The sequence below is a fragment of the Furipterus horrens genome, unplaced genomic scaffold, assembly GCF_987537825.1.
Source record: "Furipterus horrens unplaced genomic scaffold, mFurHor1.1.pri manual_scaffold_3, whole genome shotgun sequence".
NCBI classification, from domain to species: Eukaryota; Metazoa; Chordata; class Mammalia; order Chiroptera; family Furipteridae; genus Furipterus; species Furipterus horrens.
Genome location: NW_028327173.1, coordinates 169716973 through 169740885, shown reverse-complemented (window position 1 = coordinate 169740885; position 23913 = coordinate 169716973). Strand labels below are relative to the sequence as shown.

At 37.5% G+C, this 23913-nt stretch overlaps 1 protein-coding gene across 1 annotated transcript in view; it reads right to left on the bottom strand.

Moving 5' to 3' along the window:
• Positions 1–17935: 17935 nt before the first annotated feature.
• Positions 17936–23913, bottom strand: part of LOC150016688 (IQ domain-containing protein H-like) — an 89246-nt gene continuing 83268 nt past the window's right edge. The window contains 1 exon segment of the mRNA XM_090270821.1: positions 17936–18019. Within this exon segment, the coding sequence (XP_090126947.1) occupies positions 17936–18019 (84 nt within the window).

Here is a 23913-nt window from a genome sequence, read left to right as displayed (position 1 = left end):
TCCGTAGGTATATTATACTTCAATGAAAAGTTTGAAAATAATGAATTCTACAGGTAGTATTATATATTAACATACCTTATTATTAGCTTTTATGAATAAGTATGTACAGAGAACATATATAGTGGACATGACTGAAACATGACCTTGTACATATTTAGAATACTTATTCTCATGTTGTTTTTACAACCTGTGAGACCTTGATTTACTTAACATATTTATAATAATGTGATTTAAAAGAGAGTATGTTCCTGGATTTCGGCACCAGAAAAAGAAGGGGTAGAGTTTAATTACACTGATATTCTCAGAGGGAGAATTATAGGCAAGAACTGGATGAATATGTCAATATGTTGGTAAAAGATAAAAGTTATGAAAAAGGTATAGAAATGTTTACATTTAGGATTTTATTTATAATTTCTAGTTTGAGAATTAAGGACTTTTGGGTGAAGGAAAGATTTTTCCCCACTCCCATTAGTGGCAAACATTGCTTGCAGCTCCATTCCTATAGCTCTGTGTCTGCCCTGGCAAGGACAATATACATTGGTTTTATGCAAAGTTATCTTCATGGAAGTTCTGAATTATGACAGAAATCATTAGGAGAGGAAGAAGCTGCTGTATTCTTATCTAGATCTTCTTGAGTACTTCTGTGGAACTGACTGATATTTTGACAGCCCACGCAACGAGCTGGCTGGCACCTGAGACTGCTGTAACAAAGAGTGACAAGAAGAATTACTCTGGTAAAACATTTTACCATGAACATAGTGGATACAGAATCTCATCTAGAAGTATCTTGTGTCTAAACTTCTCTCAAGTTCTCCCCAACTGGAATGTAAACTTCCTAAAGCCAGAGACTTATGTCTGTTTTGTTGACCTTTGTGATCCAGCTCATAGGACAGTATTTGGCATATGGTAGTTACTCTACTTGTTGAATAATAATTTTAAAAAGTAGATAAAGTTAATAATATAAGTAGTGTGTTTGAGGGATATTGGAGAAAAAATTTACAATATATAGGGTTGTTACCATAAAAACAGAGTGCCAGGGAATCTCCCCCATTGGCAAAGATGGCAGTAGGGGAGGTTCTTACACTGAGTGCACAGACAGCTAGAAATATCAGTGGAAAGGGCCTGAGCATGCAAAAAGTTAACAAGATAGAAAAAGCCCTTTCCCAACCCCTGTGGTACCAAACTGGGGGTGAGACCTAGGGAAGGCAGGCGCATGCACCATAGAAGTCAAAACAGCACAGGGGGAGGTGCTGGACCAAAGAGGCCTGTTAGTCTAGCCTGGGGATAGAAGGGATTGGTTGGGAAGTGGACCCACCCAAAGTGCATGAATGTTTGGGGAATTGATTGGTCATTTTGAGAAAACACCTGATCCATTCCACACTCAAGCTTCCCAAGGAAACAAAGAAGCTTGCTCTGTTTTGTGACAGCACCAGCATGGCGCACTCACCTGTTCTCTCCATGGGCCACATGGTCTCCAGGAGCAAGACTCTCACTGTGTCTTCCTCACCTGGTGATTCACTCGACCGTGGGTTTGCATGCTTTCTTGCCCAAGAACACATGACCATGTGGCGCTGGCAGCTACATGGCTCATGGCTGTGCAGGCTCTACATGGACAGCAACCAGGAACAAGCTAAGCTACCTGGATGGGGACGAAGACCACTTAGCAGCCACCCACAATCTCCAAGGGACTGTACTTTGAAATGGAGGAGAAACTCTGGACACTGGCTTTTGTCTTGGCCTTGCTGAGAATGATCGGACTTTTTCCATGGAAAAAAGAGGAAATGGACTTTGAGATGGGTGTTCGCTATTCTCCCAGATCGCACAGCACCGGAATAAAATCTCTATCCTTTTCCACCAGCATCTGCCTCACAAGTTTGGCTTTGTGTTGACAGGCAGCTGAACCTCCATTTCTATTCAGTTACAGGGTCAGTGGTTTTAATTAAAATTTTAATTTTGATAGTTGAAATTAAACTACAGAATAGGTAAGAAATTTGTCTAAACTCATAAACAAGAATCAAGAATCAAAATTCTGGCCTACTAGCTTTCAATAAGCTTTTCATTAGGAAACATTTCAATTCCCTTCTTCTGCTGTGGATGCTAGAATCTGGTGGCAAGGAGACATCTGTGAGTTTTATGAAAACAGATTACGATTTATGCTGGTAGAGAGTACAATCCATTTTATGGACATGTTTTCAATATTACAAATCTTCATAATATATAGTCAGCTTTTGTGGAAGCATTTGTAAACATGGCCAAATAAATTCACCTTGTCACATGGGCCATGGTTATGGTCCCAGCTTTGTAAAGCAAACCCTGTTTTACTAACAGATATATCCATGAATAGCATATGACATTTTATAGCACAAATTGTACTTTCCTATCAAATTCTAAGATATCTTGGCTTTATTGCTTATCTTCAACCAACAATGGCTCTTAGAACCTTAGCTGTAAGCCTTTATGCCCCTCCCCATTCTCGCTGTCAAGTAGTTAATGATCTATAAACAAATATGGAGATGCCCTAAGGGGACTCTCCATTTAAAGGGGCCTTGAATCATTATGTAATAGAAATACTGAAGTCCATCCTGATTTATGATTTCTCAGTTTAGGTTTTGAAGTGACTAATATTTTCAGCTGGGACAGGTTTTTAATGTACTGTACAATAACATTGAATTTTATCTGATTTTTCTCTTCAGGAGAAAACTTTCAAAAATGTTTATCTGCATTTGTAGTTTCCATGGTATGAAATGCCTTTCTCTTTGTGTATGAATAGATGAACAGTTTATTGAACTAAAATTTCAGTTTCTTAAACTAAAAGTGGCCACAGAGGGTAATAATGTCAACGTAATAATATCTACCAGTTCCTGAGTGTTTGGTGATGCTAGTAGTTTACACTCATTGTCTCATTGAAATACTCCAAAGCAGGGTTCCATTTTCCTCAATTTCAAGCTGAGGAAACCAAATGTCAGAGAGGTTAAGATAGTTGCCTGTAGTAACAGAACAAGCAGGCAGAGCTGGGATTTTACCCTGCATTGGAGAGACTCAAAACCCCATGCTTTGACTACAGTTAAAAAAAAAAAAGTCATGTAATTGTAAGACTTAAATGAAAAGTAGCTGACACAATTTAATGTCCCTTAAATGTTCCCTGATCAGTAGATCAGTAAGGACACAGGAAATAGCATTCAAGATCCAAAATATGGCCTGTCTAGCCCAGAAGCCTGTTTGGCTCAAAGGAAATTTTGGGATGACCTACAGGATTATTCTCAAAAACTAGAGAATGATGCTTCAAAACTGGACCACTTGCAAAATTTGCTACAAACAACAATTTCTATGTACGTTGAAAATACCCTTAATATATCTTTAAAATTGAGAGCCAGCAATGCATTGAGGAGCTTGGGCACCACCAACCAAGATCCCAAGTCAAAGCAAGTAATCAGGCCCTAAAATTTGGGTTTTATTGGGAAAACCTGAGTAAAGAATATATGGGACTTCTTCAAACTGCTTTTACAACTTTTCTGTACGTTTTAAATTTTATTCAAATTTAAAAGTTTAATTTTAAAAACTTGGCTTTTAATGGAGAAATCATCCAGCTGTAATTTGGATGGTAGGAGCAATACTGCTTCTATGGAGAATAGGCGCTTTTAGTCCAAGCCAGCATTTTGGTGAACCACAACTTGTGGCTCAGCTCTTTCTTTTCATTCCTTATTGCTGTTTCTGATAAAGCAAGATGTTAAAGCTAACTACATGCTCTATTAATTATATGAAGGTGAACTTGAGTCATATTTGTTACTGAAGATGATTAATAATTACCAGTTCTGCATACATTTCTGGTGCATTTCAGTAAATAGACAGGGTACATTGTTGGGTAGTAATTGATTAATTAGCACATTCATCCTACACAGCTCAATGGTCTAAGGATGCTGAGTTTGAGATATTGCTCATAATTATTATAAGAAACAAATCTGTTCCATTTTTCAGTTTATTCTTCTGTATGCTAAGTTTTTTTTCTAAATCGAATGTTTAATGGTTCAAAACCTTATAGGTTTTATTCAGATAAATCAACTCATGAAGAATTGCTAGTCATAATCTCAGAATCTTGTTTTTGTGTGAACTAGGGTGAAAACTTTTTCAAGGCTAATTTTAACATTAGATCTTGCTGTTAAACTGGATCAAATCCGGTAAATATAGGGCACTTCCCCACCATGCAGGAAATGCTCACTGAGCACCTATGCGCAACAGGGGCACTGGAATCTCATTTGCTTCCCAACCACATCAAATAAGCTCAGGATTGCAAGTGTCATCAGGCTGGCACTTCGCAGCACCAAGCAAATATCCTGTGTAATCTTCAGAGAAGTATAACAGCATGTACTGGTCGCCATGAACTACACAGTAATTTAGGATTTTTTTTTTTTTTTCTAATTTATTGAGCCAGCATGTAGTTGAGAGATAGTATAGTCGAGAGAGCTTTGGACAGGGAGTCAGGAGTCCCGGTCTCTTCTCCATTTATATTCTTTCTTAAGAAACTCTGTGACTCTGGGCACATCACTACCCGCTTCTCTAAGCATGGATCATTCATCCGTAAAATGAAGGCTGCGACCACGGCTGATGAGGTGCAGTGAGGAGCCCAGACACAGATAGACCTACGTTTGAGTCTGGATTTCCTATTTCTAGTTTTATTGTTTTAGGGAAATTATTTAACCTCTTCGAGTTTCTGCTCTGCTTACTTGAATTTATCATCAAAATTAAATGGGATATGGAAATAGTTTGTAAACTATAAAGCATCATAAGGCATTGTTAATATTATTACTATCTTAACTGGTTGACATTATTGATATATATTTGAAGGATGCTTCAAAATGCCCATGTGTTGGTCTAACAATAGGGAATTATCAACATCCTTTATGCCATTGTTAAAATCACATTGGGTAAGAATCTCCCATGTGTATTCATAATGTATTGCTGAGTGAAAAACACAGTCTGCAAAACAGTATGTTTGATACAATCCTATTAAAAATTATGTGCACAAAGATAAAGGACTATATAATAGAAACTTGGTATATATTTGATTAAAGAAAAAATGCTGTATATATTAATTGAGCACTCTTGCTACTGATAGGTACTGTTCTAGGAGCTGGGGCTATATCTTTATACTTCTAGTCCATTGGGTGAGACAAATAATAAAAAAAATACAAATTATTATGTGATATATATTGTTAAGTGCTTTGAAGAAAAATAAAGCAGGGTGAGGGGAGGGTGGTCAGGGAGGCATCCTCTGATCTACTGGTGGTTGAGCAGAGGCTGAACACAGGGAACTTCTGGGAGAAGACTGTGCCAGGCAGAAGGAATAGCAAATGCAATCGCCCTAGGCAGATATACCCCAAAACATTAACAGTAATTATCCCCAGGTGGTGAAAAATGTGTTGATTTTAAAATTTCTTCTCTGTACTTTTCTGCTTTTTAAACATTTTTCTTTTTTCTTCTAATTTGTTTTTTTTATCATGAACAAATGTCTCTATAATAAGAAAAATAAAAACAAAACTTCATAGGTATACTGAAAGACAAAGTAATCTTAAGGAAAACATTCATAAGTAGTTTTAAAAGCTTACATCATCTGTAAGTTTTTGTTTTCATGGTTTTAGTGCCAAGAATCTGAGTTGATGGTGAGAATGAATGAAGCAGGTGATTTCTGCCATGGCAGTGAAGTTTCAAGAATTGTTTAACCTTAACAGTCACAGTGGGATTTCCTGAGGGCTACAGAATCATCCTACTTTCAGCTCCCTGTTCAAGCCTTGCTACGGGAATGTCAGAACTCTTCCCAGAAAGGCTGTACCTGCCGGAGTGTAGATGTGACCCAGGAATCACAGTGCCTTTTAGGAGATCTTTAAAAGTATGGGATTAGAGGTGTCAGGTAAAACTAGATTCACCATTTTGTTTCATTTATGCAGCTCTAAGAGGATATCTGCTACACAACAAAGTGGAATGCTACAAAATACATCTTCCATTTCTTTTGAGTCCAGGTATGAATTAAAGAAAAGCTCGAGACAGCATTCCAGCTATCTACCCTGTCTCTGCAAAGCACATAGAAGAAGGAGACATCCTCTGGCTTATATAGGGACAAAAGTGCACATTTAACGCTTTTATTCTCATTTCTGTCCTATTTGTACCAAGATCTTCTAGTACAGGAGGTACACATAACATCAATTTAGATAAAAATGCTTTCAAAATAAAATGTTTCCATTACTTTAGGTGATTACCAGTAAGTACCTCAGTGCAAGAAAATGAACCCCCCCACCACCACTGCAAGTAGTGATCTCAGTCTAAAGGATATATTTGGCTTGCTGCTGTCATTAGTCAAAGTGATTCCTTCCAAGAGAAAACTGTTTGCATCACAATAAACTTTAAAAATTATAACGTATTTTATAACCAGTTAAAATCACAGCCCTTTTGAATAGTAGATGGGAGAGCTTAAGAGGCTGCACAACATTGTAAAAATATTTTCAACCATTATTTCCAATAAATGGAAGAGAACGCTATGAAAAAGGAATCACCTCCTTATGTGATATATAAAATTTTGCCTTTTTGAGACTGATGATGGTGGCATAGAATCATAGAATATTAGAGCTGGGAGAAAGTTTACTATCAGTTCTACTTTCTTATTTTACATACCAGAAAACTAAGGACCTGACAGGAGAACTTACTTGTGCATTAAGGAAAGAACTAGAATTAAAATCCATTAAGACATTTAAATCTAAAGCATATAATATATATATCCCATAACCATTTAGAATAACTACAAATGCCACTTAATCACTATTTGTTCCTCCAAATATTTGCAGGTGACTAGAAGCATTTACCCTTTTGTGCATCTCTGTTTGTGTGAGTAGGTATGACACTGACATCATGGTCTGGTGGGAATATTCAGACTAAGAGTATTAAGCTTAGGATAAAACATTCAATCCATGGTGCTAGGGAACATGCCATTACTATCTGGTGACAGCTTTGGGAACTTGGAGCAGAGAGGTGACTATGATAGTCCCAGGCCACATCTCTGAGTTCATTATCACTTTGAATATTTTTCTTTCCTAACCTCCCTTAAATTAGAGTTTTGTTTCACTTGCTCCATTTATTAAAAACAGGTTATTATAAAACAGAAAATATAGAAAGTGAAAATCCATCATTAAGAAGTAAGCACTGTTAACATTTTTGGGGTCCTTTATTACAGTCTTGTGCATGTGCGTGCACATATATATGTGCACATTTAAAAAAAGTCACCCTGTTTTAAAATGTGCTTCTTCACTTTATAAATGTAATTTTAATTTTCTTTTAATGTAATATATTCTCCTAATACATGATTTAAAAAAAAGCATTCTGAGGTATAACATTCAAACACTGCATATATTTAAGATGTATAATTTCTTAAGTTCTGATACGTGTATACATCCACGAGACCATTTTCACAATCAACATAGTGAAGCTATCCATCACCCCCAGAACTTTCCTTCTGCCCCTTTGTAACCCTCACACTCCTCCTTACTCCCCCACCCTATGTCCCCTGGGCAATTGTTGACCTGCCTTTTGTCACTGTAGTTTGTATTTTCTAGGATGTTATATAAATGGATATGTACCCCTTTTTTATCTGGATTTTTTCATTCAGCATATTATATTGAGATTCATCCATGCCTCTGAGTTTATCAATAGTTCATTCCTTTTTATTTCTGAGCAGTATTCCATTGTACAGATGTCCACATTTCCCTTATCCATCCACCTGTTGACAACAGACATTTAGTTGTTTCCGGTTTGGGGCTATTACAAATAAAGCTCCTGTGAAAATTTATGTAAAAGTCTTTTGTACATATTTTCTTTGTTTTGGGGTAAGTGACTAGGAGTAGAATGACTAGATTCTATAGTAGGTGCAGTGACATAATTTTTAAATGCCTGTATAGAGTCCTTTTAGATAGCTACTCCATAATTTTTAAGCACTACCCTATTGTTGAACATTTAGATCTTTCTGGCTTTTCACTATTATTGCAAATGATTTATAAAGGTTTGGCTTAGGAATGTGGCTGTAGACATTGAACTTAAAAAAATAAACCGAAAAATGAGTAGAAAGGTACTGTAAAGGAGTCCTGGAAATAAAGAATATGTTGTTAAATAATTTTGAGTTTTTCAGTGATTGCTAAGTAGGTATTTTGTGTCATCTGCTGGGAAGCAAAGCAGCATGAATCTTTAAATGAACCAAAATTTGAATTTGAATATCAAATTTATTTTGCAACTAATGGAAGGTGGGCTGTTTTGTTGTTGAGTTTATGGGACCGTGCTTGCATCGTAACATTCTTTATGAGGCAACTGCAATAAACCTGGGTGTGGCCTTTTGTTTCCTGGAGCTATAATTAGCCATCTGCTCTACTTCGTAACATGTCGTTAAATAAAAAAAAATCTTAAAATGTAGCATTTTAGTCAGTTTTCTTTCTCTTGATATATATGCATACACACATATATGTGATATATATAATGACAACTGTGGAAGTGAACCAAAATGTTTACAAAATGGTTAAGAAATGCTTGGGGGACACTAACATCAAAAAGACCCCTAAACCAAAAACACTATTTTATGCATAGATGCCAAAGCTATATTTTTTGGTGCTATGTTTAGGGTCTTTTTATAACAAAACACATTTTTTTTTAACAACAGATTTTTAAACAGCAGGGACATGCTTATTATTTACTGTTTTGGTATCTTTCCCTCATTTACATAAATACCCCAGAAACCAGCAGTTTAAAACTAATAAAAGCCAGGGCCCTCCATCAAGTGCAATAAAGTTTCACAACCATGAGTTAGACTGTTAGAGTGAAAAATAACCCTATATATGTGGTTATCAAGGGGTTTGGGAGAAAGTGTATAATCACATTTCAAAGTTAGAACTTTCATTTGAAGAAACAATGCAATCATAATACTTAAACATTTATGTAGAATACTTCATCTTTGAAACATTCTCTTAATATTAGCCAATTAATCTCTGCTGCTTCCCTAAGGAGCAGGTATTACTATCTGCCATTTTTCTAGTTAGAAAATTGAGGAAGGTATGATCAGCCCACAGAGACGGGGAGCTGGGGAGATAAGTTTTGGCCCTTATTAGACTGTGACTCCTTGGGATGCAACTCCTAGTAAAAAGCATCAGATTTCTGTTCCACGTTGTTGCAAGCAAAGATAGAAATCGTAGGTCAATGTGCCTCGGGCTTTCAGAGACAAGTTTACCCTCTTGAGGTCACCTTTTGGGAAGAATGGGATACAGAAAAGACACAGAAGAGCCACAGCACATCTCCTCTGTACTTGCAATGGGTGGGACCAAACTTCTTCAGTGAGGAAAGCAAAGTCAAATGCTTCCTTCCTCCCCCAAACCTCCACCCTTGCAACATCTTGGCAAATTATTTTATAGTTTTTCAAATCAGATTTACTATGACTAGGACATTTAAAGAGTTGACCAAATCTGTTATGCGCATTAAAACCAGAGGAATAGTAAAATAAAACTAATGAACATTTACATTTTTGGAAATAGAAGTAATGTATGCTTGAGAAATTCTGAAAGGTAAACATTTAAATGTTAAAATACTTATTGCCTTCCCCACAGGGACAGGGTTGGGAATTAATGAGATAATAAATGTGAAGTGCTTTGAGCTCTTTAGAATAAAGGTACCAGATGAATACAAATGATTATTAATTGTTAAAGCTTTCAGATGGTTTATCTGAATTATATAACTTATGATAAAATATATCTTTTTTATACTTGAAAAACAGGATGCTTGAAATTCTTAGAGTGAGATAGTTGAGACTGCTCCCCGACTCCTCCCCCGTCACTCTACATCTTGTTGGGAGTCTTTCTGAACCCTCCCCCGTTTTCGTGGCCTCATACCCATCTTTCAAACAAAACGATGGGGCATGACTTCCAGCTTCCAAACTTTCCTGCAGCAGCCCATCGTCCATCCTCCAGCAAAGTGTCCCAGGTTCATCTCCACAGGAGGCATCCACTAACACCATTTTTTTTTGTCTCCTAACTGATCACATAATTGTAACGCCTCACGATGCTGTCAATTGTGCAAGTTGATTTTATTAGCAGGAAGTGCGAGTAAGTTAAATTGTCCTCTGTACTTAAAGCAACACAAGCATTTGTTATAAAAGAGTGCAGGTCCTTTGAATGATCTGGGACAAGTGACATTCAATTTTCTGCCCAACATGCTACAACTTGTGGTACAAGACTGTAAACCCCAAGTTTCATTTAGCCTGAGATACGGGATGAAATACCCTTACTTAATTTCATTTTTCTCATATGTAAAACGAAGACAGTAGTGGTACACACTCACAGGGCTTATTGGAAAGATGCAATAGAATAATGTATATAAAGCTTCTAGGACAGTACACTGTTAGCCCATATGAGTTCAAGAAAAGGTAATGTAAGTAGATATGGAAGGTAGGTAAGTAGATACCACAGTTTGTCATTAAATAACATCTATTTGGATTGGTTAAAATCAATATAAAATGGGTGATGTGTAAAGGGAGATACTTATTATCACCGAATTATGTGTTCCTAAATGGTAACTACAATTCACTTCTCAAATCATTGCAAACATTTAATATTAAACAATGGGTCATTTCTCATACAAAGATAGCTCTACTGTTAAATGCTTGCTTCTCCCCAAAAGTTTCTGAAAAATAGCACATCATTAAAAAAAAGTCTTTCATTGACAAAGATTTCAGTTTACTGTTTAGAGTAGTAAAAACCAAGTACTTCATCTAGATTAATTTATGCTTGGGATATATTGTACACATAGATATAATTTTTTTCAAACTTACCTTAGTTTACCAATAGCATGGTATCTTTGCTGCACACATGTGCTAAAAGATAATGGACTATGCTTCTTTTCAAATGTTCTGTAATTAAAACATTTCACTAATTTAATCTGGTCCTCTGGCTTTTTCCACTTAATTACTTGAAGTGATTGTTTTATTATACCAATTTTTCTCCTTTCATTTTGAAGCTGTAGGTTTTTAGGTAGAGAACCTTACTCCCAATCACTTTCTAGTGAGACCTGAATCTGAATATAAGTCCTGAATTTGGAAAAAGGCATTCTGTAGTGTATGCAGAGAATGAAAATGCATTGTTTGAGAAACTAATCATGTGGATAAAAAAAAAAGGTACGAGAGAGTGAACTCATTTGACTATTGCCAGCAGCTTGAGGTTCAAGAGTGCTAATCAAAATTCACACACAAAACTTCCCTGATAGATTTCACAGTTTGTACTGTTAAGAGGGGATCTAGCTGTGTGAAAGATCCACTGCTGTGCTGAACAAAACAGAGACAGTTTTCTTTTAAAGTCCAGAGCAGATGAGAGCCATAAGGAGACAGAGGATTTCATTTACTCTCAGGACATGATTGTGCCAGTGAACTAATGAGTCTCCTGGACCTTATGTTGCTCTGGCTTCAATTGAGGGGAGACTCTAATGGGCATGTAGTACTTCCTATCCGTCAAGTGTCTGGACAATGGGCCCCCTCATATGGATTAGAGCGATCTGGCAAGAAAAAGAGGTCATCGTTGTACCTAGCACAGGCAGGAAACCTGGCTAATTAATGTATTTCCAACTATAGCAAGACAAAAGCTGACACACACACAAATGTTAATTTTATTGCAGAAACTCGGCTTGTGGCTGAGGCATAGTTTAAAAATTATGGAAATCCCATAAGTAAAAAAAATACTCCTTCTTTCCCCAACATACTCCAATATTTATAAAGATATCATTTTTTAAAACAACTGCGATTTTGATGTTGACACGTGCTTCTTTCGCTTTTTGCTAAAGATGGATGATGCATAAATATTTTGAACAATTGTGAAGCAAGTGCTGAGAGTCACCGTCAGCACTACATCATTTTAACAATTTGCTCATTAAAAGGTACTGTTGAACTAATCTTGTAAAAATCCTACTGCTGTATTCAATGGAGAACCAGAGAATACAAATGTTTGTTCAAGCTAGAGGGCTCGAGTTATACTGTATCTTAAACTAAGAGCAGATACTGCCTGCCACCTAGATAAATTCTGATGCTTTAGTTAACTAGATATTGGCATACGTTAACTTTTTGAAAAACAGCAACAACAAACAATAATGGTTTGGTACAATAAAAATACAATGAATAATAAAGGGTCACTTTAAAAATTCATACAAATGTAATTTTAAAAAAGACACTTTTGTTTGGCCCATTATCAATGATTAAGCTTTTATTTAATTTTTAAGTGCAGAAGACAAATTACTTTTAGAAGTAGGAGGAGAAAACTTTATAAAACATTGAAAACAAAATCTCCATTATCCTGAAACTTAGAACGAAGTAGATGCAGAAGTGATATCAGTAAGACTTGTAAATTACTTGTTATAATTTTTTTCCCTGAGTCTGGAAAGAGGAAGAGATTGTTCAACACTCAAGTGAAAACACAAATAGGTTTTGGTATAATAAGTGAAATAAGATCTCTTAATAGATAGTTAAAAAAAACCCAGTATTACATTATAATCTGTTCTGATACACATCCTAGCAAACAAAGCAAACTAACTTTTTCTTTCCACCTCTTTTATTCCTAACAGTAAAAAGAAATACTGACTTTTCTTGGCTCCAGATTGGAATCCAAAATCAGTAATGTATTTCAGGATCATTCACTAATCAGGTTTAGAAAGGTGTTTTTGTTTTTTTTTGTTTGTTTGTTTTTGTTTTTAAATCATCTTTAGACTGTAGCTCTTCTTCAAATCGCATTTTGTTTTCCTCTGTTACTCCTAGAATGACTTCAATATCATTAATGGTAGCCTATAAATGAACAATAAAAATAATACTCATTACTTAAGCACCACTTGCAACTCTTCCCTCCAGCTCCCTCCCCCAAGCATTTGTTTCTCTTTAGAGTTCAGTATGGTTTAGACCACTTCTACTCCTAGTGTGCTCTGCCAACCAGCACCCATCTACAAATTGTTAGTTATCGGTCTGGATGAAACGAGTACAAAAACTGAGAGTAAGAACTTGGAAACATTTACAGAAATTTTAATGGTTATTAAATGTAATAATGAAAGAAATGGGCTTCTATTTTATACATCTTTAATTTTTTCATTTTCTAATAATTCATTTTTGTTGTATTTTATAATATTTATTCATTATAGGTTGGAAAAAACCAAAACAAACAATTTGAGAGTCACTGGTCTAGTCACCCTAGAATTGTAGCTAATAGGATGATGGAAGTATTTATTTCTATTGGTTTCTGGGAAAAACATGGCACCTTTCCACTTTATTTTATTTAGCTATTTTTTCTTATTGAGGTAGAATTCACATACCATAAAATTCACCTTTATAAATTGTACAGTTCAGTGGTTTTTAGTATATTCATGAGCATCTACCACTACTTTGTAATTCCAGAACATTTTCATCACCTCAAATAAAAATTCTATATGCATTAGCAGCCATTCCTCACTTCTCCCTCCCCTACATCCTGGCAACTGCTAATCTACTTTCTGTCTCTACTGACTTGCCTACTTTGGACATTTTATATAAATGGAATCATACAATATGTGGCCTTCTGTGTTGGGCCTCTTTCACTTAGCATATTATTTTCAGGATTCATCAATGTTGTATCATGTGTCAGAATTTTCTTTTCTTTTCATGGCTGAATGATATTCCGTTGTACCTATTATCTATCTTGCTTTGATTGCTTGCACTTTAAGTATGATATCTAAAAAACAATTGCTAACCACAAGGTCATGAAGATTTATACCTATGTATTCATTGTGCAGAGTACTAGCCATGTATAATAAAATTCACCCATTTTTCAGTTGGTGGACATTTGGGTTGTTTCTACTTTTTGGTTATTATGTGCTTTTATGAACATTAATATACAAGTTTTTGTGTGAACATATATTTTCAGTACTCTTGGATATGTACTTAGGCATGGAAATGCTGGGTCATATGGTAATATTATGTTTAACTTTTTAAAAAAAGATTTATTTATTTATTTTTAGAAAGAGGGGAAGGGAGAGAAAAAGAGAAGGAGAGACACATCAATGTGTCGTTGTGTGCCCCCAACTGGCGACCTGGCCTGCAACCCAGGCATGTGCCCTGACTGGGAATCGAACCAGCAACCCTTTGGTTCACAGGCCAATACTCAATCCACTGAGCCACACCAGCCAGGGTTATGTTTAACTGTTTGAGTAACTGTGAAACAATATACAGCAGTGACACCATTTTATATTCCTATCAGCAATATAGGAGGGTTCTATATTTTGTCAGCACTTGTTACTGTCTGTCTTTTTATTGTAGCCATCTTAGTTGTGAAATGGTATCTTATTGTGGTTTTGATTTGCATTTTCCTAATGGCCAATGATGTTGTGCATTTCTTCATGAGCTTATTGGTCGTTTGTATATCTTCTTTGAATAAATGTCTATTAAAATCCTTTGCTCACTTTTAAATTGGGTTGTCTTTCTATTGTTGAGTTGTAAGAGTAATTTATATACTGTGGACACTAGAGCTTTATCAGATACATGATTGGAAAATACTTTCTCCCCTTCTGTAAGTTATTCTTTCACTTTCTTAATAGTGTAGTTTGATGCACAGAGTTTTTAATTTTGATGAAATCCAACTTACTATTTTTACTTTGGTTTCTTGTACTTAAGGTATCATGTCTAAGAAACCATTGCTAACCACAAGGTCATGAAGAGCTATACCTATGTTTTCTTCTAAGTTTTGTAATTTTGGTACATACATTTAGGTGTTTGATGCATTTTAATGTAATTTTTGTATTTGCTTTGTAATAGAGGTGCAACTTCAAGCAGGTGAATATCCATTTCTCCCACCATTTATTAAAAATGGTGCTGTTCCATTTTACAGAAGTATTACTGTTGTATGTTACAAAAGTATTTTACAAAACTATTTTTTCCCATTGAATTATTTTGGCATCCTTGTTGAAAATCAGTTGACTATAAATGTATGGGTTTATTTTGGAGTCTCAATTCTATTCCCTTAATCCAGAGGCTTATTCTTATGCCAGGACTACACTATGTTGATTAATCATTGTAGCTTTCTATTAAGTGTTAAAATTGAGAAGTGTGAGTCCATTAACTTTGTATTTTTTTCAAGATTATTTTGACTATTTTGTGTCCCTACATTTCCCCATGAATGTTAGTATCATCTTGTACATTTCTGCAATAAAGTCAGTTGGGATTTTTATAGGCATTGTATTGAATCTGTAGAGTATTGCCATCTTAACAAGACTAAGCCTTCCAGTCCATGAATAGAGAATACCTTTTTGTTTATTTAGATCTTCTTTCTTTTATGATGCTTTGTTGTTTTTCATAGATAGACCTTGTATTTTGTAAAATTTATTACTAAGTAATTTATTCTTTTGATGCTATTGTAAGTAGATTTAGAAATTTTTATTTTTGAATTGTTCATCACTAGCGTATAGAAATACAATTGATTTTGTATATTGATCTTGGGTCCTGTAAATTGGGTGATCTTGTTTATTAGTTCTAGTGTTTCTGGGTTCTTTAGAATTTTCTATATATAATATTATGTCATCTGTGAATAGATAGCTTAAGTTTAATTTTTTCTTTCCAAATTGGATTATATGCCTTTTATTTTTTCTTGTCTAAGTGCCCTGGCTAGAACCTTTAGTACAATGATGAATAGAAGTACTGAGATTAGACATCCTTATCTTGTTCCTGACCTTAGAGGGAAAACTTTCCGTCTTTCATCATTAAATATGATGCTAGTTGTGTGTTTCTTCTAGATGCCCTTATCAGGTTGAGGAAGTTAACCTTTATTACTAGTTTGCTTGAGTTTGTTTGTTTTTTTTTTTAATTGAGAAAGGATGTTGGATTTTATTAAATGCTTTTTATGAATCACCTTCCAATTTTACCCAGCCTTTACTTTGCTGGTAAATCCTTATTTATAAACTGAAAAGATTTATTAGAATGTCATGGGGATAGTGAACAGATGATAGTACCCAAAATGAATCTATTTCAATTTTAAAGTTTTTGTTATTATTTCTATTTTGTTGATATTTAACATTTTTACCTTTAGATATTTAAGCAAGAGTAAAAATATCAAGATAATAATGATTCACATGAGTAGCTTAGAAATCATGAGATATTTAAAATCTACTTAAGAACATCTGACTTGATAATTACAGAGAAATGGACTTCATTTTGTCGTTGGTAGACTACTAAATCTGTGTGGTTTTGGGGATGAACCATCTGTCACAGTATGCCCAGGCTGCTATAACAAATTACCATAGACTGGGTGGCTTAAATAACAAAAACATATTTCTCACAGTTCTGGAGGCTGGGAAGTCCAAGGTCAAGGTGCTAGCCAATTTAGTTCCTGGCTTGCAGACAACCCTGTTTTTGTTGTATCCTTACATGGTGAGGAGAAAGAGCAAGCTCTTTGGTCTTTCTCTCTTTCTTTTTTAAAGATTTTGTTTATTTATTTTTAGAGAGAGGTGAAGGTAGGGAGAGAAACATCAATGTGTGGTTGCCTCTTGCACACCTCCAACTGGGGACCTGGCCTGAAACCCTGGCATATGCCCTGACTGGGAATTGAACCAACATCCCTTTGGTTTACAGGCTGGCACTCAATCCACTGAACCACATCATTCAGACACCACCCTCATGACCTCATTTAAACATAATTACCTCTCATTTCTCTATACAGTCACATTGGGAGTTAAGGCTTCAACAGGTGAACTTTGGGAGGACAAAATTAAGTCCATTGCACCATCTGATTCTGATTACTAGCTCTATTTCAATAGACTAAACTGATCACGTGCAGACAGGCTCAGAACCTTGCACATAGCAGTAACAGACAAAATGATGCTAGCTTGCAGTAACTTACAATAGAATATAAATGATGAGCATAAATCTTTTAGGACCAGTGAAAGCTGATATAACACTGAGTCTATTTTTTATCGAATCTTCTCAGTTATGTTGTGGGAAAAGCAATGGTCAACCTTGCAATTCATAAAATCACATAGAAGAGTAAAGCAATAATATCATCACTACTATTATTTAGAGGGTCCAGGTTCTAGCTCAAGGAAAAAAAAACATATTCAAAAATATATTCTTATCAAGCTTTTGTTGGGCTTCCTGTTTAAGAGAAAAATGGTGTGGCTTCCAACTGAGTCTTCTGAGTTACTTAACCCATTCAGACACAATGAAGGCTCAGGCTGGAAATGAGATAAAAAGCTTGAAAATCAGCTGGTATTTTAAAAGCTCTTGTACAGATCTTGCTCCTGTTTTCTAGGGTTTAGAGACATCTAATCTATTATACATGACTGGATCATTTGAACCAACATCTTTAAATGCCATTTGGAAGCCTCAAAGGTTAATGAGGAAAGATTTACTCCACTTTGGAGAAGGTAAGGTACATGGCTCACATGCAGGCTGAGGTTTTCTTCTGCTTCTCCCTAAACACATTGCTCTTCCTGGCCTCAGAACTTCTCTGCCTCTAGAAATTTGGGCTCACCAAGAATCCCTAGGCAGACATTGAAATGTAGGTAGATTATATTCAGAATTTTGGGCCGTGACAGTATCTGTTTTGGCTCCATTATGACATTTTAATTTCACCACCAACATCAGAAGGTCCTGTTGTATTTTAAGCCTGGGTTTGGAAATGGTAGCAAGTTAAAATAAGTCTACTGTATTTCAAAGAAAAAGTTTCAGACTATTAAATTTAACTAACGGGTTCAGCAAGAACCTTACAATATTGACCCTGAACATTGTAAAAATGTACTGCTTACAATAAAAAAATGGTTTAGCACTTGTTTACAATACAGCATGAGGCATTTTCGGCCCTTGTATAAAAATCAGTTAAAATCGTTAGTTAATTAACACCTCACCTTAAAATTGGTCTCGCCTTGCATATTAGGTGCTGATATTTCTTGATGGATGATGAAGAGATTGCGAGCAAAGGTCATGAGGACCCTCTGGAGATCCTCACCGATTGTTCTGTTAATGATATCCAAACAAATGAGTTTACCAATGATTCCCCTCACATGCTTAAAAACAATCACCCTCTCATTTGTGCCTGTCTGGTGATGGAATTTAATGAGTATTTTCAATCTCACAAGGTGGCAATCTTCAGGGAGATATGAAAGATGAGGCTCCATTTTAACGTGTCAACAAAAAGGATTTGTGTAATAAATATTTTTTATTAATCAACTTAGCAGAATATAGGAATAGATTCACTCATTCCTAGCAAAAGGCTTCTACCGAATGAGGACAGTAGTAGTAGCTCATTTTAAAAATTGTTTAGTTTAATAGAATTGTTGCTAAATGTAACTGCCTAACATTTTTCTTGTCTACAGAGACATTTGCGCCTTAGCATTGTTTTGTACTTCATGCATACAAGTGACTCCTGCTACTTACAAATGCCTCCAATCCACTTTCAGAGGAGAATGTGCCCGGTTCATGGACAACTATATTTATAAAGCTGAACACACACTTTAAGAAAATTTCAGCCCTGACTGGTGTGGCTCAGTGGGTTGGGCATCGTCCTGCAAACTGAAAGGCTGCCAGTTTGACACCCAATCAGGGCACATGCCTGGGCTGGGAGCCAAGTTCCCGGCTGGGGGCCTTGAAGAGGCAACCGATTGATGTTTCTCTCACATAGGTGTTTTTCTCCCTCTTGTCCTCCTTCCCTTCCCCTCTCTCTAAAAATAAAAAAAAAAAAACCAAACCAAAAAAAAAAAAAAAAAAAACCACCAAAAACCATTTCAAAAACAACTTGCAAACCATCCTGTAGAATTATGCTGTGGTTAGTGAGTGTCCCCAAACAACAAGATTATTGTAAGTTTTAACCTGATTCAAAACTGCAGGACATTTTTTAAAGGTATTTTTCGAACTTTGTTTATCAAAGGAAAAGAATAGATTAAATGAAAGGCTTAATTTTTAAAACATTGTTCTGCTTGGGAGGGGTGAACCTAAAGAGCTAGCTGCCCCTTAAAGCAGCCACAAAAAAACTTTGGAATTACTTCTTTCCTAGTTGTCACCTGTAAAATAAGTCACCTTATGTCTAAGATGTAGACTTTTTAGAATGGCTGCCTTGCAACTTGATCATGCTTTCCCTTGGGTCAGAGTGAGATGAGAAACTTTCCAGGCCCCAGGACAGGAGACTAGGGCTTTTTGTCCTGTCACCGACTGTGTGATTTGGGGGAAAGTAACTTAACCTCTTGGGGTCTTTATTTCTTTACCTCTGAAATGAGGGAAATGGATTACATCAGTGCTCCCAAACGCTGAGTTACATTTCCAAGGACTGCTCACCCCTATCCTTTATAGCTACTGGAGATTAGTATCTCTTCTTTTAGGAGAATAAATATCACCCAAGGCAACTTCAGAGTTGATAATTTAAAAAATTGATTTGTATTTTATTGCCACAGGGTCAATATATAGTAGACCCCAGGTGCCTCTAAAACAGCAGACTCCTGGGCTCTGCCCCAGGTCAACCAAATCGGAACCTTTGGGTCTGGAACCCAGGATTATGTAGTTTCACCAAGCCCCCTAGGTAATTCTCAGATATACTAAAGATTGAGCCCTATACTTAAAAAAATTATAGGTGCATGTACGTGTGTGTGCATGTGTGTGTGATATGGGGGTCTCACCATCCATCCTCAGTCTGCAGGGGTTCATGGTTCTAAGGTTGGGAGCCAAGAGTCTGGGTGAACTTTTAGTCCTTTTCACTATTAATGAATTCATTTCTAGAATTTCCTTCACTTTCCCTTCCCTGAAATTTCTCCTCAAATTCCACTATTCTAAGAAATGTCCTATTATAAATGGAGTTGGTATGAAGTTATCCTTGCAAAGCTGAACCACGAAATTCTGCTCTGTAAGATCATCCCATCTTGGAGCCCTCATCTTTCCTAGAGAGGTGGCCAATGGCAGTCTTCACCCAATGTCACCTGATTGCAGTAAAGCCAGATAAAGCCTAGCCATTGCATGGAAAGCCTCTTCTTAAAGTTCCAGAGAAAAGTAAGCAACGTGAAGGGGGAAAAAGCTTATATCTGTTCATCTTTTTCAATACGAGCTATAGAAAATGAGGACTGTCTCTTGGCCATTGACTATTAAGTTACCTATTCTCAACTTCCACATCTATGCCTTAGAGCAATGCCTGGTACACTAGCTTTGTCTTACACTAAAGAAAGCACAACTAGATGCAGGTGAGAATCTCAGTGATAACCTTCAATCCTGTCTAATAATCAGAGAAAGTAAATTAGCCAACTCGGGACAAACTTGCACATGCAGTGAAGCACCTAACAATAGGCTGAGAATCTCTATATTCCATAAACGGGTTCCAGGGTGGCCACGCAATACAGTCATTGTGGGGTAGAGAAAAGAACACTAGATTCAAGATCAGGAGGCACAATCTAGTGTGTGACCCTGGCAAATCACATCCCCTCTCTAGGCTTCAGTTTCCCTTTTATATTCTGAGGGTCAGTTAAGAGCCGTGGTCCTTCCTTGCTCTAACGTATTCTGGTTATATGACTGAAGTAAGAGATGAGAATAAGATGGACAGAAAACAGTAGACAAGGCTCTAGTGAATCGTTCAGGAGGCCCATGTCAACATGTAGGAAGTGTGAGTAGCAATAACCATCTAGCAGGCAAACCAGTAGGACAATTTCTAGCACCAAAGCTAGTCTGCAGGTCAAGGCATCCTGGCCTGAAATCTCAGATGCGTGTGTAGGCATGGCTGGGAGGGCTCCTCTTGGTCTAATTATTCATTCTTTAGGTTTCAGCATCAAGTCAATGTTGCTTTTTGGTTAGTTTGATGATTGGGGGTTTCCTTTTTCAAAAAACAGTCTCTTCTTCTAACTTCCAAATTCTGTGATGGTTTTCCTCTTGCCTGGTTCCTCTATGCCCTAGTACCCACCTGGATAAAGTTTCCCAGGGCACATACCTCAGGAACTCTTCCTCTGCCCTGTGAACACTATTCTTGTCTCATCCTGTCAATTCTGGGACATACGGTCTATTTCCAAGTGTCAGCTGCTCTGATGGGCTCCCTTCATGCCATCCCCTTGTCAACCGGGTTTCTAAAAGCAGCTTCCTCTTTGAGCTCCTATGGTCATGCTCCCTCTACCTAGCCCTCAGGTTGTCCTTTTATTCTTTGTAGTTGGAAACTTCCTGGCTGATTGCTTGCCTGCCTGTTCTTCTCCCCTCCTGAAGGACACTCACCCCCTCCCAGCCTCATCTCCTGCGCATGACGGTTTGTCTAGTTCCAGTCTCAGTCCGGCTTGTCCTTTTCAGTCTACCTTTCATGCCAGCCAGTGCCAGGTGAGGTGGAGTTCATGACTCTGTGATCTGACTTCTTTTTCTTTCTTTCTTTCTTCCTTTCTTCCTTCCTTCCTTCCTTCCTTCCTTCCTTCCTTCCTTCCTTCCTTCCTTCCTTCCTTCCTTCCTTCCTTCTCTCTCTCTCTCTCTCTCTCTCTCTCTCTCTCTCTCTCTCTCTCTCTCTCTCTCTCTCTCTCTCTCTCTCTCTCTCTCTCTCTCTCTCTCTCTCTCTCTCTCTTTCTTTCTTTCTTTCTTCTCCTCACCTGAGGACATGCTTATTGATTTTAGAGAGAGGGGAAGGGAGGGAGAGAAACATTGATGTGAGAGAGAAACAACAATCAGTTGCCTCTTGTACATGTTCTGACCAGGGACCTCTTTATGCTCCCCTATAGGGGACCAAACCCACAACCCAGGCATGTGCCCTGACCAGGAATCAAACCTGTGACTCTTTTGTCTGTGAGATGATGCTCCAACCAAGTAAGCCACACCAGCCAGGCTGACTTCTAGTTCTTGTACAATACGTGTCTGAATTCCTGAGCTTAGAAATGTACTTGACCTGCTTAATGAGAATGATAACTATACAAATTTCTTATTTCCCAGCTTGCCAACATTCAAATCCAGTTGAGTGCTTGGTTCTCCAAGTCCAAGTAAGTAACTGCCTGGTATCCTGTGTCTTGCCATAGCCCTGGCATCAAAGTGACAAGTTTGGAGGGAGAGGAACAGGAAATAGTTCATCTCTGGTGTTCTGGCTTCTGGTAAGCTGCTGCTCCCCTTTCTTGACTTATCGGAGCTGACATGCCAAACCATATCTACTCACTTACTTATTTACTGGGTGTCCACCCCACCACCATATCATTTTCATGAGGGCAGGGACTCCTCTTCTGGTTCACTGCTGTATGCCCAACACCTAGATCAACACTTGGCACAGCTGGTTCAGTGCTTCTAAATTTTCTCATAGGTAAGGGTCGGGCAGGGAGGGAGCTGAAGGACAGAACATCATTGAGAAGTAAGGGCAGCTTCCTCGCTGCACACGTGCAGAGGTATCTGTGGCTCCACTGTCACCTTGGGTGTGAATGTGTGCTTATTGGAATGTTACAGATTGAGTTGTCACTTCTGTTGCTATCATGGCAGTGTAACCAAATGGTGGGGAAGAGAGCTTAACATGAGTAGCGAAGGGAGTCTTAATGTGATCCAGTCTTAATGTGATCCAGTAAGTTTCACATGATCACGAGACCTTGGGGAGAGGTTGGGACAGGTGATCAGAAGCATTTAAGACTGTAAGCACTAGATTAAATTACAGCCATATCCTAGCTCCAAAGGGGAAAAAACCAAAACATTTGCATCAATTCAAAGGAATCAGTGAGGGCACACTGATGGTGCCTGTAGTAGCTGATAATACTTTGGTTAAACAAAGGACTGTACTTTGGATAGGGGGTTGAGATCTGTGCTGTGCGCATCCTTGCCTGGTTTCGTGTGCACCACTTAGGACCAATGTCTAGGAGACTAGCATCTGGGGAGAAACAGACTATTCAGGAACATCGATACTTAATAGAGGAATTGCTTGGTCAGTTTTTTATGACACCAGATCTTAGTGTGTATGTGTGTTTCAATGTGAGGTCACATTGCTGTAGATGTTATAAAGGAAGACATATAGGGCAGGAAGAGTTTCCAAATAAATTAGGAAGACTTAAAGGCACCAAATAACCATATTCTGAGATATGAAATAGGATACAATTCAAGATGGTGGCTCTCAAGTTCTGAGGCCTGAATGAGGAGACAACTTTGTTAGCTCTCCAGTTCACCCTGGAGAGAAATTTGTGGCAAACAGGGAAGAATGGAGAAGCCTCTGAGTGTTGCTGGCAGGACTTCTCAGCATATGCGTATCTTTTAAAAAAAAAATTATTTATTTGTTTGTTTATTTAGAGAGAGGGAAAAGAAGAAAGAGAGGGAGAGAAACATCACTGTGTGGTTGCCTCTCACTCGTGCCCCCACCTGGGGACCTGACGTGCAACCCAGGCATGTGCCCTGACTGGGAATCGAAACAGCGACACTTGGCTCGCAGGCCGACGCTCAATCCACTGAGCCACAGCAGCCAGGGCTTACGCGTATCTTGAATAGACGGCATCAGGGCCTAAACTGGGTCTACAGACACTGCCTTTGTGGGGGGCACGTTGCCAGAGTCACCAGAACACGTTCCTAAGCATGCCAGCGAGCCCTTCCACAATCGCAGCATCTGCGCTGCTTCATCGCCAGTCATATTGGTTGTATGTGTGTGTGTTTGAGTGTAATATGTCATTGAAACTAGCCTCTTCCTCATCAGTTTGGATAATTAATCAATTATATTTGTGAACCCCCACGAACGCATCTAAAGTCATTTTATAAAATACTTGAAGATCTAAATAAAATAAGATAGACTTCCAATAAATCAGCATGATGATTAAAATGCATGAGAAGCATCGTACTTGTTGGCTGTTAGAGTCTGTTTCCTTAGCGCATTATGTCTCAGAGGCATACTTCATACTCACAACATCCCCAGCCTGTCCCTCTTCAGGTGTTCATACAATATAAGAACAGTTCCT